At 39.0% G+C, this 20037-nt stretch overlaps 1 protein-coding gene across 1 annotated transcript in view; it reads left to right on the top strand.

Moving 5' to 3' along the window:
- LOC134527550 (coatomer subunit delta) overlaps positions 1 to 20037 on the top strand; it is a 92558-nt gene that overhangs the window by 23859 nt on the left and 48662 nt on the right. The window contains exon 6 of the mRNA XM_063360322.1: positions 4158 to 4322. Within this exon, the coding sequence (XP_063216392.1) occupies positions 4158 to 4322 (165 nt within the window). The remainder of the gene's footprint in view (positions 1 to 4157; positions 4323 to 20037) is intronic.

Here is a 20037-nt window from a genome sequence, read left to right as displayed (position 1 = left end):
AAGCCCACCGTCCAGCGACATCCAGCGTGACTCGGCTGGGGATTGATGTTGGATAGGCTTGGTTGTCGGCAAGCGCTGGGTAGGGAGAGACGAGCCGAGAATATGGAGAGAGGTATAGATTAGAGCGGGCAGAAACTTGAAGAGGGGGAGTGGGGGAGGGAATGTGTTCACTCAGCACACAGGCAGAGCATGAGTCACTTGACTGAGCAGCGTTCCTGCGTACAAGGCAAAATCAGGTAGTCCGGTGTTTAAAATTCCACTCCAGAATCTTAATTGGTACTTTACTGGACATCTGTATATAAATGTTTTGTTACAACTTAAACCTACAGACGTAATATTATTGGGTAATTCATTGTATTATACAAGTTCATCTTTTTACTTTGGTATAATATTTTAACATTAAATAGTAAAGTAAATCGGCTAGCGTATTTTTAATCTTTGCCCAGGAATTCCCAGTGGTCCAATATTTACGTGAACCATACTGTACCACTTTTGCCGTGAGGTAGTAAACAAGTCCCGGAAATGTTTATGTGTAGCGGTCTCCCGACCTTTAAACAGAGGCTGGGGAATATAACACTTGCCGATCCGAGCCACACACACTCAGCAACTCGACACAGTGTTTGGTGAAATAAGTAAAGACAAAGTTTAACACGGTTTTAATACGGCGTCACTGATTGCGCTAAAATTAAATTAGCGCAATTTTTGTTTCCCACATGTGACCATTTATAATTTACTGTAAGCATGGATAATAAAGTTTAACCACTTGACACGATAGACGATTCTTTATTTTTTATTGTACGAATGCTAGAATCGTTTTTTTCCAGTATCTGCGGCCTGCTTCTACAAAAGACAAGCTATCTGTAAGTAAATCTAGAACTTTTATTTTGTCAATCAAACTCGGTACTTTGCGATTCATATTCGGTTTGAAGTATCACTACGGCCTTTCTTTTTAGAAGACTTTGACCACAGAATCGTGTGTAACCGCACACACTGCACTTACTTTGTTACGGACACTTAGACGAAGCAGATACTGTGGCTGACACCACGAGACTGGCAGCAGCTTGTGTGCCGCACGTGTGTATGGCGGCGTGTGGCGCGCTCGTAGGCCGTGCGACAAACTGCGCGGCACGCGGAAAAATAAAAACAATTCAACATTTAATATTTATCTTTAAAATTTATTATTTTTTATTTTTTCACCCGTGTTTAGTGAAAACTGCGGATGCAAAGTCCGCACAAAGGCGGGCCGTCTATACTGTGCGTGCTTGCCGACCTATTAGAACACAGGCGGTGTTTTATGCCTTTTGACCTTGGTCACATCGAAACATCGCGGTTATGCAACAACGCGGGTAAAAGTTATGTCCCCCGACAACCGCGTTAAATAGGGAGTGTACTGTATCATGTTCCTCACAAATTCCATTATCATTTTGATGTAAATTATTCACCACGTGAGTTTTATTGTTTTGTATTTCTGTTAATGTTAATGTTGTTTTAGAAGAATACCAGAAATAAAAAAAAAAATTTGATAGAGTGAATGAAAACTCATATGGTTTCAAAACTCCTCACCACTAGTAAAAGTTTATTTTCTTTCAATATCTATTTGATTATACAGTAGGTCCATAAAAGAAGGTCCCAGTTATAAAACTTAATAGTATAACTGTAAGCATTGTCACAATTAAAGAGTAACTCAAAACGTTTTAGATAGGCGCATGCACGTATACTGCTTTGTTGTTTTCTCGCTTGCAGCGCGAAATAATAGCACTTTCCCTAATTAGTAGAGGGTGAACTTTATTCGGCAATAGGATGGAGCCCCTCCACATTAGAATCCCTTTTTACAAAAGTGGTTGAAAGTTTGAAGTCCCTGACCTTTGGATTGATCGTAATGGTTGAGACGACAGAGCTCTTTTTCACTGGCCTCCTTGTTCACCTGACATTACGCCATACGATTTTTCTTTTGGGGCTTTATAAAAGATTGTGTCTACATTCCACTGCCACCTAATGATTTGGTAGCATTAAGACACAGAATTGAGGATGCTATTGCTTCCATTACTCTGGACGTGTTAACCAAAACGTGGAAAAAGTTGGACTTATAGGTTGTGTGTGTGCCACATAACTAAAGGTGAACATAAAATTAAAAAAAAAAATTTACTACGTTAGTTTACTTTTAATTTGTTCTATGATTTGTTGTAAAGAGTCTAAATTAAACTTTTATTATACACCATTGAAACTGGGACATTCTTTTATGGATATCCTGTAGTTTCTTTACTTCCCAACTTTGTCAATATTGTTGAATCCAAAAACATTACAGTCACTGATGGCCATGAATTATATTCACATTCATAATATTAACTATTTTACCTTGCAGCAGTGCAACAATCAAACAAACACTGCAATTTTCAGAGTCTGTGGAACTTCTTTCACAAATAAAGCAGTTCCATTCCAAAAATTTTAACTTTTAAAGTTAATAATTTTGACATTTTTTAAAATTAAAACATATTATCTTTAGCTGGAACAAAATTAATAGTTTGTAGTAGTGAAGTGTTCGTTAAATTGAATGTACTTTATTGATAAAAACATTTAATATATTTTATAGGATGTTTATTGTACAATTTTGCTTCCTAAAGTTGCTAAGAATCATTTATCAATAACGAAAGACATTTTAAACCAAAGAATGGTTATTTTTAGGGATGAATCTATTTCATTTTCCTTAGACTCACATTTATATTCCAAAGTTTTACTTTCCTTTATGAATAAAATTATGAAAATCGAAGCAGAACGTTAACATAAAGAATAGTACTTAAGACTAAATTTATGTAAATTTTTTGACATAAAGTGGTTATAAGGAGTCTTTTTTGTATTTTATTACTTATACAATCTACCTACATTACCTCTGGATTTTGTTTTCAGGCATGACAGGGTTTAGTGCACTTCTTTCCCCTTTACCAAGACACTAACACCATGTCAACACCTATTAATGAAATTAACATGTTTAGCTTGCTCCTAATTAATTATTTTAGCGTCTGTTTAGCCACTGCAGTTCATAATCGACAAATTTGTGTGAAACAGTCCTGATGGGTTTATTTCACTTGATTTACATTCGTGAACATTTATATTGGCATTAAAACTCTAACTGTTCATGAGATACTGTATGTTGACTGTAATTCAAATTCACAATAGATTTAATAATAACGCAAGCCACGTCACTGCAAATTAAACATGAACACGATCTTGAAAACAGTGCATATTGTACAAACATTTGTCCACACAATGGCACCAAAAAGTTTTGTACAAATGAAAAATTATTTAATGACTTTATATATACATAAATACATATAAATTTGATTTTTAACCATCTTTTAAGTGAAAAACATTTCTTTAAAGTATAAAAAATAAGAGATATTAGCTTTAGTATATGAAAGACTGAAAAAATAAAACTAAAATGTTTATGAATAATATGGTTGGCCAAACTGCTTTGAATTATTTACTTCAACATGGCGTCATGATTGCTCATTGACGTTGGAAGTGAAATAAATTATGTTTGAGTGGTTGTATGTATGAACTAAAGTTATTGTATTGAAGCGAGATTACAATGTTTTCACAGCAAGTAAAGAAATCTAATTTTGGTTAGTACAGTGCTATGTATGACTATTGGTGATTGCAGTTGTTGTCTAATCTTGAAATAATTTACCATGTATTTTTGTTTGTTAGTGCAAGGCGAGTTGCGTAAACATTGTGAGCGTATTTGCCAGAAAATATGGCAATTGTGACAAGAATCACTGGTTTTATGTGAATCTATTTGACATCCATATTATCAATGTTGTCATCACCTGTTGTTCTAAATATGATAGATTCCTTACCTGCTTGCAGCTTGAGAAGCATCGGTTGTGATTACAGGTAGAATTGGTGGAATTAAAGCACCCAAGAATCAACATTTCCATCCCGAGATGTTTTCTCCTAGGAACTTAAATAAAAACAAACCTGTATTTGAATTTTTGTGCTATAGGTACATGTGAATAACCAAGTCACACAGTATAATATAAGTATTGTGTTTATTTTGTGTTGGGTTTTAGATATCACTTTTAAAAATATTTTAAGGCAATATAAAATAAAATTGTTTTGTTGTTTATGGTATATCTATCTGTGTGCGTGTGATATACCAGAAAGCCATCGGTTCCTACCAAAGCAATGAAGTTGGGAACGAAAGCGAGGGACGTGGAGTCGTTCGTGGACCAGCTCAAGTCGGAGGGAGAGAAGGTCATCTCTCCCTCAAGCAACAAACCTGTCACCAGCTCCAAGATACCAACCTCCATAGAGAATGTGCATGAGTGAGTGCAGTAGTTTCATTATATTGGTTTAAGACTACAATGAAGTGATAATCCATAATGAAATAATTTGTTGATTTGTTTATAGTAGTGATGGGTCGATTCCGATTCCGGAATCGGTCGGTCCCACCGATTCCAGTATAATCGTGGGATTCAGAATACAATGGTTTTGGAATCGACCATGACCGATTCCTGCATTGTTTTTAAGTTTACAAAATACATCTCCTACGCAACGTAAGAAAATACTAAAATGAATGCAAATATAATTTTTAAACTACATAATACAATCTTTTTTGAGGAACTGATTTACGAATTACGGTAATTAACGTATTTATTTACTTGCACCGCCATTTTCCCTATAGTACAAATGCAGTATCTACTTTCCCGCTTTAAACGAAAGCATTTTTCGGAAATTACGTTGCAGCAGCACTGCATTTAATGGTAAACCTTCAAAAATAACTAGACAAAACCATAAATGTTTAAAGAAAATTATGTAAATGTAAACGGCAAGTAAAATTACGTAAACGTTAACAACTTGATCATGGCAGCTACATTTGCCATTGTAAACAACCTAATTTTTTGTTTGTGCTACCGGCCATGGTAAACCATACGGCCATGAACCAAATCTTTGGTGACGTGAACGTGAAAATTAAGATGTTTCACATCTCTGCACTTTAAACTTTACAGAATTAAATGAAATAATTTTTGAACGAGATTTTACCCAAATTGACAGTGGATTACTGCGACCATATTAAAATAAGTTTAAAAGCAACATAACCAAATTGCTGTAAATCGGCGTTCTTGTGCGTGTTCAGCGATGCTCTTTTTACATTAGATATATTTTGGAAAGGCAGTTGGCTAATCTGGATTTCCAAACATTGCTGCTGAAACGTTCGTAAATTTTTATTACCAGACATAAACAATATTTTGAAAGTAGTTGTGTTTAACAGAATTGTTTCCGATAAATTTTTGAAATGAATTAAATTTTAACACGCGATTTTTTTAAGAGTTTAATTATTTTGTGTAAGAAAATCTCACCATAAAATGTGGACATTTTGAGATGCTAAACATGCACAGAATGTTCTTAGTCAAGAACCGAAAATTTATTTTCTCTTTACGGTTGTGAAGAACTGCAAGACTGGATGGATTTATTCTTTTCACCAAGTGAGATGGTCCCTTGAAATATGTATCAACGAGGTTATATTGTCATTTTATTTGGATCATTATTTACTTGCGCTTGAAAATAAAATTCTTAACCTAAACGTACAAACCTCTTTTTTTACAATTAATTAATTGAGTTGATAATGTAAGGTATCAAAAGTTGGTTAAGTTATAACATTATTTACAAAATACGTCATAAGACATCTTTGATTATTGGCAGTGTTTGAACACATGTTTCGTCTAACTATATGCAAGGTTAAAAGGCCAAATTGTGCTAGAAATTCAAGGTAGCATAACTTGATGGTAATGAACATACTTTTTAACATTATATAAGCTGTATATAATGTTAATTTCTGCACAGAAAATGAAACACAATTATATCAATAATATATATATTATATATAATTATGCAATTATATTTTTAAAATCATAAACAACCTTTTTTTTTCTGAGTATATTACTCTGTTGAACATTGTCAGCTAAAAATTAAGGAATCGGATCGAAGAATCGACCCTTTAATTTAAGAATCGAAAATGGAATCGGAATCGGTATATTTTAGGAATCGGCCCAACACTAGTTTATAGTAGTGATGTGTCGGTTCCACTTTTATCCCGGTTCTTGGTTCGGTTTTGGTTCTTAAAAATCGGTTCTTGGTTCTTAGTTTTAGATTAACCTCCTCACAATTTAGTCACACCAAAGATCCTAAATAAAAGGTATGCTTGTTTAACTGACTCATTAGCACCCCACTAAACCATAATTAGACCACAAACAAGCCATCTAGCCCCAAGTAGCACAGTTTTTTCTCGTGTCACTAGATGCAGTTATATACAACAAATTAATCAACTTTTTTTTTTTTTTTTTTTTACAAAACCCAACCCCCTCTGAATACTGGAATAATTATTGTCATTTGGTCATTTGGCTTGAAAATCTGTGGCTGGAAAAAATTTTGTTTACTGCGGTGGAAGTTCTGAGGCTGTCAGGTGTATCAAAAGGGCATATGAAGGGAAAATCATCTTATTGGAGAAGGGGGTGGGACTGATGAAAAAACCTGGCCAGCCAGGCTGGAGGAAAGAGAGAGCTGGTAATGTGAATTATCAGTCGTGTGGCCTTGAAGGCATTTAGAGGGAGGGTAAGTGGACAGAACAAGGGAAGTTTTTGTTTTGAATGCTGAATCAATTTTGGGGGGGGGGGGGGGGGGGAGTTTGTGACTTGGTTATTTTTTTTTCTTCCTGGTGAAAGGCAGCTTCTGCTGTGGTACACCAGAGTTCATTTTGATACACTTTAAAAATGTCTTGTTGATATCTAACAATTTAATAACAATTAAAGACATTGACCAAGTAAGCTATATAATTTTTCAAATGCTATGTATCTGAAACCAAGATAAATATTTCAACTCTGCATCCCACTGCCGCTCAAATGCTATGGTAATAATATGCTCTAACATACCATAATTTTGGGTACAGTATACAATAATTTGTAGCACTGAATCCTGTGTAGTATAATCCATTCATGCCTACTTGTTTTAAGATTAAAGAAAAAAATTACATAACTAAAAATTTGTATATAATCATAATTAGATACAAAAATTTGGGTTTAAAATCATTTACAAAAATGTTCGCGAGTGAATCCTATGTCAAGATACATTTTAAATTATATTTAACTTGCATTTAAAAAAAAAAAACATTTTCCTACTGTTTAATTGGTAAATAGTGGTTGGTGATATTTCACAAATTCATCAGTCGTGATATTTCTGGGTCTCTATTTAAAAGTGATGTAAAGCTGGAAACATTGTTGGTAATACGTACAGTTAATTAGTATTACACAACTTTAAATCATGATAGTTTATTTTTTTTGATAATTTGTAACACCCCTCGTGCCTCAAAATTGAATTATTTTATAAGGAGCCTTGGAAACTGCTGGGTAAGAAAAATAAGTTAAATAAATTGATTTACCAGAGGCGACACGAGGTAGGGAACAAACAAAATTTAGGAACTTCCTGTAACAAGCAAGGAGGAAGTTGCTGGATCGTTAAAATTAATAAATAAAAAACTACACGATTAACTTGATCTATAGTTTCCCTGTTTTATTTGCCCTGATGAATTATCTTGTTTCCATTATTTTACATACAAAAGGTTTTAACAAGTTTCAAAGATTAAAAAAAAGAAAAACGAAAAGGGGCCGGCCCGCGATTATTTAAAACAAATTACATTCTTAGTTTGAAATATAAACATTTGCATTATGAGTTTCACACCCAAAATTGGATGGATCCGATGGTTAGATTGATAATTAGTTCTATTCGTTCTACATGTTCTTGAGGAAAACACTGGTCGCTGGTGGGTTGGTCATCCGCTTAAGATAGTTCGTAGCTAGGTAAGGGGGAAATGTTGAATTTACATTACCACCCGAGGTCTTCAAACGATCACGTCGGGTAGTAGAAATGTTTCTTCGAATGTGACCCACGGAACAGGAAGGGAGGGTGGCCATGAGATGGGAGCAATCAGTCTCTCCCTGTCATTGACCCTGTCAAAACAGGGGAGTTGCCCAGCACGCTGCAGTCGTGGAGTCAGCCAGGGTCTGGAGCTCGCGAATTGCGCGGCAGGACGCGGATGATTTCTTCATGATAACATTTAAAAGAGAAAAATTTCGAAGGCAAATAATTAAACTATGCAGACAGACTAATTTACTAGGATAGACTTGAGGGATAGCATCCCTTATACAAAGCGACTACATAGTCGTTAGCGGTCGGATGAAGTCTTGCAGAGTCTGCCGATTCGCCGATACTCGCCGGAGATCTGTCTGCAGACGCGACGCGAGTTGATCTGTGTCGCGGCAAACCGCTTCTCGTAATTAAAAGTGGCCGCCGGCTCTTACAGGTGGAGGGGGGTCTTGGCCGCCAAAAGATTCCGAACTTGCCCGAATGCGGGCGAAAAAAAAACTCTGGCAGGAGTTTTGAAGTTGGCATCACTGGGCGACAGTAGAGAACTCTGTCGGAGGGGTCTGAGTTGAAAACAATTGACTCGCCCAGGGCGTCCATATAGCTCAAGGGAAAACAGGTGCTGCTCTCTGGCGCCCTAGAGGGTAGGCTAGCGGAGAAGTTTGCGACTTGGTCGCTAGGTAGCGCTTGCAATCAGTTCTGGCGCACTCGTTTTTGCGCGGAGACGTTGAGGAGGGTCACTGTTGCCCAGGGGGTTACGACCGGTCATTGGTCTTACTTGGAACTGAGAAAGGGGGGGGAGGGTAAAATGCAACGCTGCTGGGAATCTACGTCCCGTCGCGGCTGCAGAGGAGCGAACATAACACTAACACGTGATGAAATAGGCCAATCTCAGCTCGTCTCTGAGAACTGGTCGCCTGCAAGCTACAGGCTTGTCTATGCAGTTAGGGTCACGAAGAGAAATGATATTACAGGCTTGAGGCGTGACTGAAGGCGGGGGAAATGGTAAGCTGTCTGCCAGTCAGGGATTAGGCCAGCAAAATATCCGACACGCCGATGGGAAAGGGGCTTCAGAGCACTGAGACGAAGTTTAACTCAGAGGAGTACACCAGACTAACAAAGTAAAATCACACTATAGTAGAGCAAATAAAATTTGCACACAAAAATTTAAAATCATAATAAAAATTTAAAATATATCGTGTCGAAATTACTAATTAACGGCACATACTTCCCCCCTGAAAGACGGAGTCAGGGTGGCCCACTTGAGCCACCAAAAACCTGGGTTCCAGAAACTTACCCTGTACCAGGATCTACTGTAGTAAACTACTTACAATGGCTAACAATTCTTACGTGTTTAAATAAAGGCTAAAACTTACAGCTAACTTATTGAATTAGGGGCGCCCCTTTAAACTAGACAACTTAGTGTAACACTTCTTAACTTAAATTTCTTATAAACTAGTACCATGGATTTTTTATTTTACTTATGATTATGACCTAGGTTTTTTTTTTTTTTTCAACACGTTGGTTGAGTATGGCATGCCGTAGTAGGAACGCTGTTCCTTGTATAAAGAAACACAGTGAGGAGTGCCCTCATTTTAGGTTGGGGTGTACTTTCTTCAACTGAGAAATGTGTGTGCGCGCGCGATATTCGCCGGAGCTGGGGTCGGCTAACGCGACCGTGACTGGCGTGAGGTATCGCTGGATCTGCCAGGGGCCATTCCAACGATATGAAAGCTTGGCTGACCTCTTGTCGATCGCCTTGCTGAGTGTGTGTGCTCTGCACAACACTAAATCTCCTACTCTGTAGGGATTGGGATAGCGTTTTTTGTTATATTTTTGCCTGCTTGCCTCGTGGGCCAAGTTCAGGTTTTTACGAGCTCTACTCCAGACTTCCTTAATGTTCCTGGGGTCGTCTGGCAGTAACTCTTAGAAACGTCCATTGATTAGAGAGTGGGGTGTTGGGCTGGTATGTAAACATGAGTTCAAACGGTGTTGTTTTGTGACTTTCATGTCTGGCGGAATTGAAAGCCATTTGCAACCACACGAGATTGGAATCCCACCTATCCTGCGAGTTCGCATGGAATGCTATTAAGGCAGACCGGAGGTTTCGGTTGAAACGCTCCGCATGTGAAGGCTGGGGGTAGTAGGGAGTCGTGGTCACGTGCTGAATCCAGTGTGAAAAACACATGTTTTTGAACTGAGTCGATTTAAAGTTTGTGGCATTATCGGAAACAATAATGGAAGGTACCCCGGATATTTTGAAAATATAATTTTGGAGGGCTCGAATGGTGATTTCGGCCGTGGCTCTTCTAACAGGGATTAGCCACACAAATTTTGAGAATGCATCTACGCATACTAGAAGCATCGAATTTCCGTCTTTTGACCTTGGGAAGGGTCCCACAAAATCAATGAAAAGTTTTTGCATGGGCCTTTCGGCCACATCGGAACTCAAAAATCCGAATTGTGTTTTCTGGGCAGGTTTGCTCAAATTGCACAACTTGCATAATTTGACCCTCTGGGTTATGTCTTTATGCATTCCGTCCCAGATGAAATGCTTGCGGATGTTTTCAATAGTTTTGAAAATGCCTAAATGTGCGCCTAAAGGTGATGAGTGATAATATTGAAAAATCATGTCCCTGAGATTTTGAGGTAAGGCTATTTTAAAATTCTTACATTGCTGAGTTCTTCGATAAAGAATTCCCTTAGATAGTTTGTGGTATTTTGGGGGTGAACCTGAGTTTATTTGCGCAATTATGTCAGACAGTTGCGGGTCCGAATTTTGGTGGGATCGTAAATCCGAAAAGGCTAGCGGAAAATCTGTGAGCAATGCGTGGCAGGCCATAGGATTGTTTTCCTGAATCTCGGAGTTGGAAGGATTCTCGAACATTCGAGAAAGAGTATCTGCCACGATGTTCTGTGAACCACGAATATGTTGGATGCTGAATTTGAGAGAAGCAATTTTTACAATCCACCGACCTAATTTACCTAGTTGCTTCGGATGGGCTAGAAGCCAAGCAAGGGCCTGGTTGTCGGTTTCTAGTAGGAATTCTTTGTGTTCCAAATAGGGCCGGAACTTATCTATGCCGAAAACTACGGCAAGGCACTCAAGTTCGTATACCGAGGAGGCTTTCCTCTCCTGGTGTGTTAGGGTGCGGGAGGCGAAAGCTATAGGTTGCCTGCAGCCATCGAATTCTTGTGACAACACGGCCCCAATGGCCACACTGGATGCATCGGTTTGCAAAATAAAAGGTTTACTGAAATCAGCCATTCTAAGTACTGGAGGGCTAGCTATTGCATGTTTTAGAAAATCAAAAGCTTTGTCCTGTTCTGGACCCCAATTGAAAACGGAATTTTTTTTACGTAGAGCATTCAGTGGTGCTGCATGCTCAGCAAAATTAGGTATGAATTTGGCGTAAAAGTTTGCCATGCCAATAAACCTGGAAACGCCCTTAGCATCTTTAGGGGGTTGGAAATCCTTTATCGCTTGTGTGCGATTAGGGTCAATGGTCACTCCTCGACTTGAAATCAGGTGTCCGAGGAAAGAAATTTCCTGCACTGCAAATTTCACCTTCTTTGTATTAACAGTGAGGCCGGATTTACGTAGTCGCTTAAGGACTTCTTGCAAATGAGCCATATGCTCTTCAAAAGATTCTGAATAAACAACGACATCATCAAGATAATTAAAAACAAATTTGAATTTCAGGTCGCCGAAAATTTGGTCTAGAAGGCGTGTTAACACTTGGGCGCCTGTGGCTAGGCCAAAGGGTACTACCTTGTATTGATACAGATTCCACGGAACGCAGAAACTTGTGACGTGTTTTGACTCTGGTGTTAATGGTATTTGATGATAGGCCGAATTTAGGTCAAACACACTGAAAAATTTGGCTTTACTAAACCAGTGACATGCCGAATTTAGGTCTGGTAATGGCGTCATCTCTACTTCAATTTGCCGATTTACGCGGCGGAAATCGACCACCATGCGGTGACCTTGGCCTTGGTCCTTGGGTACTAAAAATGCCGGGGAGGCGAAACTGGAAGTGGAAGGTTCGATAACATCTTTGTCCAATAAATTTTGTATGTGATCCCGCATTATCTGCATTTTAGGTCCTAATAATTGGTAAGGGTGACACCTAACTGGGGTTTTGTCCAAAAGCTTGATTTCATATTGGGTGAGATGGGTGCGCCCTAATTTTTCACTCAAAACGTCGGGAAAGTTACTGCATAACTTCTCTATTTCTTGTTTCTGTTCAAAGTTAAGATGGGTTAGTGAAATGTTATTATCACCTTTAGCCTCTGTGTGAATGGCATTTACTTTGCTCTGACATTTTGCGTCAGGTGACACAAAAGAAACAAAAACTTGGTTGTTAAATTTAAAGTGAACTCTTCGTGCTTTCAAATCAATTATCATTTTTTTTTTCGCAGTAAAATCGGAACCAAAAATTAAATCTGTGGCCAAATCATCTGCTACTAAGAATGGGAAAGACCAAGAAAACAAATCGATTTTTACTTTAACAAAAACAATACGATTTACCTTCAAAGGCTGTTCAGCAGCTGTAAAACACTTTATTTTTATTGGCTCTACCTTTTGAGTCAAACGGTCTTGTTGTAATTTCCTGAATAGCTGGCCTGACACGAATGATCGCACGGATCCGGTATCTATTAGGCCTGGAACTTCTTGTTTTCCAATTATTGTGTTGGCGTAGGGCAAAACTGTGGGTATATTAGCTAGAATATTATGACATGTTCTTTTGTCCGTGGTTCGCGGACAATTACATTGTCTGCACATAGGCCTAAACGTGTTACAGTTTTCCGTTTGCTTGTCTTGGAGGGCTTTGTTTTTCTTAGCTCGCCTTTGTTTCTGTTTTCTTCTTTTGTTTTTTCCTCTGTGTGGGGAAGCGGTGTTTTGTTGAAGTCTTTGTTCGTAATTTTTATTAGGGCCTTGGTGAAGGGAAAAATTCCTAATGGTTGTTTGGGTGGCTGGCTCAGAAAAAATTCCTTCTGGCCAGCGGTTTACACGTTTTTTGGATTCTGCGAATAGTTAGAATTTGTCCGATAGTTTCTTGCACGACACTGCTCAATGTAGTGCCCAGACTTTTTGCAGTACCTACAAACCGGTATGCTCTCATCTTTGTACTGGGGCCTAGCGACGTGTTCTGATTTGTGCTTTTGTTGCGAAAAATGTTTATTGGGAAATTGTTGTTTGTTTTCTGTATCCGCCCGTGCATTGTTGTGGGTGTAGGAATTTGATTCTCGATTTCGCTGGTGGTCAGCGTATTCTACATTTGTGTTGGAGATGCACAAGCGATCAAGCTCGGCAAAATTTTGTGGTCGGGCCTGAAAAACTGCTCGCGATCTTTCTTGAGGGTTAATTCCATCAAGTATGTTAGAGACTATCTCACTCTGACACTCGCAACCGAAGAATTTGAGCGGCTAGTTTGATGTCTGCTATATAATTAGGCAAGGCTTCATTTCTTTGTTGTAGCCTGTTGTACCATTCCAACCTGATGTTGGTCATCAAACGGGCTGGAATAAAATAATTTAGTATATCTTCGTGAAATTGATCAAAAGAATAATTTTGTTCAATGGCGAGCGTCACTCGCTCGCTCAAGGGTGGTTGTGTAAAGGGGAAAATAACTTCTAGGAGTTCCCTGTCTGGAAGGTTTGCCTTTTGTTTGATTTTGAACAAGTTCTTTAGGAAGTCGATTAGGCTCCTGGGCTCCAACCCTGTGGTTTCCTTAAAATTAGCCAGCAGTCTTTCAACGGGATTTGGTATCTTAGCGTAAAAACTACCTCCAGTTGTCTGATTGAAGGTAGGAACCACAGGTACTGGGTTCGGTGCTAGATTAGAGGCGTGAGGTGTGACTGGTGGAGGTTGAGTTTGGTTTTGAAGTTGGTATACCTGCGGGCCCAATGGCAGGTATGTGGTGGCGGGGCTGGGGTAAGGAAGTTGTGATTCTATCCTGCTACCAGGGTGCACAGGGGCTGGTTGTGGTAGCGTAGCTGCCAGGGTGGAAGGAAAGGCTGTCAGTGGCGAAACTGACCTTCCACTGGTCGAGGAGGTGGGAAGGGCTTCCGGAGAGGTATGGAGGGATGAGAAGGCTGACCGGAATTCATGATAGGGGTTGAAAATGGCAGGTGAGGTGGAGGGTAGGTATATGGGTTGGGGCATGTAAACAGGATGAGCTGAGAGCGAATGCATAGGATAGGCGAAGGTGACATTGGTGCTCGGGTGAGTACCCGTCGCCATGACAGTCGCAGATGGAAAATGAGATGGTGTGAATGTCGACGTCAATGCCCAGCGACGTGATGTCACGGGGGGTGAGGGTGGTGGGGAGGGTAAAGGAGGTGGGGTAGGGACTGGGCTGCCTCCAGGGTGCATTTGTTTTGGGGATTCCTGTACTTGACTGTCAGTTACTCCTCCTGCCACTGCCTCTACGGGTTCAAGTATTCTTTGGTCGATTGCGGCTAGTTTGCTCCGCAATTGGAAATTTAGACCAGGAATCTGTTGCCTACATTTCTCGATCTCCTTTTGGTAGATCCCATTTAATTTTTTGGTGGCTACTATTGTGAGGTTGGTAAATCTCGTGCCAATATGACTCAAGCGAGTTAGCGCACGTAAGATTTTGTTTCTATTTGTCTCGTCTCGTATAGAATTAGTGTAACTGTGGAGTTCCTGAAATTTACTACAAACACAGTTAAATTCCTCCAAAGAGTCCAAGTCAGCGAGATTAGTGACTTGTGGTTGAATTTCTTCGGCACACGCAGCTCGGAATCTTCTCCGGAGCATGCCCATGTTACCGAGGCTTGACAAACCTCGAAATCGGAGTTCGTACTCCAGCTCGTCACGGAGGAGATACTCCGGCGTGAGCATTGTGTCCCTTTCGTAGGTGGAGCTTGGTCCAGTCTTACGAGGACAGCAAAACATTAACAAAAATTTACGTTGATTGGTCAACCAACAAAGGCTTAAAACTATGATTGAAACAGTACCTTAAATTCTACACAAGACACTCTTAATTTAACTTAGCTTAATAATATCGTAGTTGCTCCGACGGGTCGGAAGTATGTAATATTATTACAAAATTGCTATTATCAAAAATTAATTTAAAGAACATTTTTTGTACTTTTATTTTTTTTGTTTAGATATGCTTATATTATTCAGGTATGCCTATAGACCAAGGAAACCATGCTCTGCTACCAAGTTGTAACACCCCTCGTGCCTCAAAATTGAATTATTTTATAAGGAGCCTTGGAAACTGCTGGGTAAGAAAAATAAGTTAAATAAATTGATTTACCAGAGGCGACACGAGGTAGGGAACAAACAAAATTTAGGAACTTCCTGTAACAAGCAAGGAGGAAGTTGCTGGATCGTTAAAATTAATAAATAAAAAACTACACGATTAACTTGATCTATAGTTTCCCTGTTTTATTTGCCCTGATGAATTATCTTGTTTCCATTATTTTACATACAAAAGGTTTTAACAAGTTTCAAAGATTAAAAAAAAGAAAAACGAAAAGGGGCCGGCCCGCGATTATTTAAAACAAATTACATTCTTAGTTTGAAATATAAACATTTGCATTATGAGTTTCACACCCAAAATTGGATGGATCCGATGGTTAGATTGATAATTAGTTCTATTCGTTCTACATGTTCTTGAGGAAAACACTGGTCGCTGGTGGGTTGGTCATCCGCTTAAGATAGTTCGTAGCTAGGTAAGGGGGAAATGTTGAATTTACATTACCACCCGAGGTCTTCAAACGATCACGTCGGGTAGTAGAAACGTTACTTCGAATGTGACCCACGGAACAGGAAGGGGGGGTGGCCACGAGATGGGAGCAATCAGTCTCTCCCTGTCATTGACCCTTTCAAAACAGGGGAGTTGCCCAGCACGCTGCAGTCGTGGAGTCAGCCAGGGTCTGGAGCTCGCGAATTGCGCGGCAGGACGCGGATGATTTCTTCATGATAACATTTAAAAGAGAAAAATTTCGAAGGCAAATAATTAAACTATGCAGACAGACTAATTTACTAGGATAGACTTGAGGGATAGCATCCTTTATACAAAGCGACTACATAGTCGTTAGCGGTCGGATGAAATCTTGCAGAGTCTGCCGATTCGCCGATACTCGCCGGAGATCTGTCTGCAGACGCGACGCGAGTTGATCTGTGTCGCGGCAAACCGCGTCTCGTAATTAAAAGTGGCCGCCGGCTCTTACAGGTGGAGGGGGGTCTGGGCCGCCGAAAGATTCCGAACTTGCCCGAATGCGGGCGAAATAAAACTCTGGCAGGAGTTTTGAAGTTGGCATCACTGGGCGACAGTAGAGAACTCTGTCGGAGGGGTCTGAGTTGAAAACAATCGACTCGCCCAGGGCGTCCATATAGCTCAAGGGAAAACAGGTGCTGCTCTCTGGCGCCCTAGAGGGTAGGCTAGCGGAGAAGTTTGCGACTTGGTCGCTAGGTAGCGCTTGCAATCAGTTCTGGCGCACTCGTTTTTGCGCGGAGACGTTGAGGAGGGTCACTGTTGCCCAGGGGGTTACGACCGGTCATTGGTCTTACTTGGAACTGAGAAAGGGGGGGGAGGGTAAAATGCAACGCTGCTGGGAATCTACGTCCCGTCGCGGCTGCAGAGGAGCGAACATAACACTAACACGTGATGAAATAGGCCAATCTCAGCTCGTCTCTGAGAACTGGTCGCCTGCAAGCTACAGGCTTGTCTATGCAGTTAGGGTCACGAAGAGAAATGATATTACAGGCTTGAGGCGTGACTGAAGGCGGGGGAAATGGTAAGCTGTCTGCCAGTCAGGGATTAGGCCAGCAAAATATCCGACACGCCGATGGGAAAGGGGCTTCAGAGCACTGAGACGAAGTTTAACTCAGAGGAGTACACCAGACTAACAAAGTAAAATCACACTATAGTAGAGCAAATAAAATTTGCACACAAAAATTTAAAATCATAATAAAAATTTAAAATATATCGTGTCGAAATTACTAATTAACGGCACAAATTTGTAAAAGAATATTGTGTCTTTGTTATTTTTCCGTAAGTCTAGTTTTAGTAGAAATGATCATCCCTGTCTGCTAGTGAAAAGAGTGACAAAAAAGGTTTTGGGGGGGGGGGGGGGGGTTATCTTGGCATCATGAACTCAGTTTATGTTCCAACACTTTGTGCTGGTGTTATCTTTCCATCTGGTTGGGCTAGCGGCTAGAGCGAGGCGGTGAAGGAAGGGAAGGGGAGACTGCCTTTGGTCGGTGTCACCTGCGGTTTACAAATATTTACCTACCATTCTCTTGTTACATGGGTTTTAAAATGAAATTAAAAATATGTGTGCGTGTTGTGCACCGGCGTTTTACCGGGAAAAGTAAAAGGTTTAGCTTTTATCCTTTCTGCGGTACTGTTACAGACTCTATATTTACGGGTATCTGCTGGTTAATTTACTGAGAATCGATGGAACCAAGCCGAGAACTGTGACTGACCTATCACTATTTTAAAGTTGATAGTTTGGTTATTTCGATAACAAGTTGTACATATAGCAGAACCTCTTATTTACACTAGAGGTCGGCGGGTACCCGTCTTTCCGGGTATTTTTCGGGTAGTTAAATTACCCGTGGCTCGGGTCGGGCACTTTTTATACCCGAAAATTTTCGGGTCGGACGTCTAATAAAAAAAAAAAAATTCTTGGTTAACTTGCCGTTGCCGTGTCCTGCTGCCACGGGAAATGACCTGCCGTGTCTATATATTATGCTGAACACACAATATATTTGCTCAAATAAAAAAAAAATACCATGGGTACTTTTAAGTCTAGATAAAATTAGCTAGTAGGCCTAAAAACACCGTGAAAAACGTAACGTTTATAGTCGGCAATGAACATTTTAAATCGCAAAATATACATATTTTATAACATGGAAAGTTGTTTTTATTTCTAAACATGTAATAATTTAAGTCTAGGCATGTAAAAGTCCTAGTAATTATAGCAGCAGACAATCTAAAATGCACGAGAGAAAAACGTAAACTCACGAATGTATAAACTTAACAGGAATGTCGGGAATATTACGTGGCTGCTTGTCTGATACTTTTTTTATGTCACAACTTAGCCGAAAAATACTGGAACGAGACATAAACTTCACAAGATAAAATGAGCCGAGTCTTGGTAACTGTTTTATACGTATTTTATAATTTCGGAAGTATTGTACAGGGGTCATTCCATGTCAAATCAACACACCCATTTTACATGACCACTTTGGAATCTCCTCAAATTTTGTATAGTGGTAGTAGGTACTAAAAATAAGAAAAATATTTAATTTTAATTTTTTATCTCAAACGGTTTCCAAAATACAGCTATGTAAAGTTTTCAAAAAAGCGCCCAAAAACGCTGGACGAGCGTTTTTCAAATTGCTCTAGAACCTGTTCTAATTAAGCTAGAAAGGTGGGAGTGGTGTCATTTTACTCCATTTTTTATGGGCTTTCTTTTGACATATAACACACCATAGGTTGTAATAAAGTTTTTTTTTCTAAACTCAAAATCAAAATTTTGATTTTGAATATATCAAAAAGTGCGTCCCAAAAAATTTTGAAAAAATTCCTACAGGTAGGCTATATTAATGGTAAGCATAAGTTAAAATTTCAAAATGGGCAGAATATGGCTTCATGGTTAAATATTATCTGCAAAAAGGTGAGATTTTGGGAATTTTAATTTGGTAAAGATATTTTACTATGTTCTATTTTACCAACATCAGTAATGCTAATAATTTTACTATCTATAATAAATCTACACAAACATAGGTGTTGGTAGTTATGGCTATGGTTATGGTTATAATAAAATGTTTCAGAAGTTTTCTTTCACTTCGCACAGTTTGCAGAGTCTCTTCTTGAAAAATAACTACATGAAAACTGTAAACTGTAAACTAGAATTAGTTTAAAAATTAATAAACTTTGTTTACGCGGCAATGTAGCGATAATCGAGGGTCGCCATGATGGTATGGTCCAGTATGGTCGTATTTATCCCGACAACAACATCGTGTACCTTCGGGAAAGTTCGTATTGATATTAATTTATTATTGAGGTGACTGTTTATTAGTTAATGTCTTTATATAAGTGGATTTTAAAATATGTAGGTATCATTCAAGTAATTTTTAAAAAACAGTAAAGAATAAGCTAGAAAGTTTTAAGACTAACATTCAGACTGTAATCAATCTGCTCCAGCAGGCAGGAAGGAGAGGGCCTGAGGGGGGAGGGGGCAAGCTTTGCTGACAAGTTGAGACCTGCACCTCACAAGAATAGCTCACATAGCAGTTCGTCTGAGTCTGGTGCTCTTGTCAGTAGAATCAGTAGTTATGCTGAGAACAGTGATGTGATAAAGTATTAGTGAGTGTAACTTACTAGTAATGTGTGACAGTAGTGAGTACTAATGATAATACAGTTATGTAATGTACATTATACATGTCAATATTTTTATTCAATTAATTATTATTTAAAGACAATTTTTTGTTGAAACTTGTAAATTGCAAAACGGTTTTAATCAATTTTAAATTTTAGACTTTAAAAAATGGAGAAAAAAGTTGTGTTTATTAGATTACAATGTTTTAATCCCTTAAAAAAAGAAAATCATATAGTCAGGGATAAAAAGACATTAAGAAATGTCACATCATGGATGTGCAGTTTATATCCTGAAATTCCAAAGGAAGCTAAAATTTGCAATAAATGTAGGAAAGAAATTACAGCTTTGAAGACAAACTTAAATGCCAATCAACCTGGCCCTTCAGCTAAGCCTTGCTTAGTGGCATTGAATGATGAAATGTCCAGTTCGGATTCAGACAGGGACCCTAACTTTTCTATTTCGAAAATAATAGTAGATCAAATGAATACTTCTCTTTTGGAGCTAGAAGAGTCTCCTATTGACAAAAGGAAAATCCAATCCAAGCAGTATGCAACTACCAAAGCAAGAAAAATTCACTCTGCAATGAAACGAAAACTTTTTGTAGCAGCAGATCCATCATCATCCAGTCAAGAGGACGATCTTGACCAATCAGTTTTACAAAACCTCAAAGATCAATTTTCCGTTTCAAACAATCGTGTTAAGAAATTAATGATAAGTTACTTGCCTCCCAGAGGGTTGGGGGATAAGGAAGAT

This window comes from Bacillus rossius, chromosome 1 (genome assembly GCF_032445375.1).
Source record: "Bacillus rossius redtenbacheri isolate Brsri chromosome 1, Brsri_v3, whole genome shotgun sequence".
Lineage (NCBI taxonomy): Eukaryota > Metazoa > Arthropoda > Insecta > Phasmatodea > Bacillidae > Bacillus > Bacillus rossius.
Note: the sequence above shows the minus strand (reverse complement) of the source record. Positions and strands in the feature narration are given on the sequence as shown.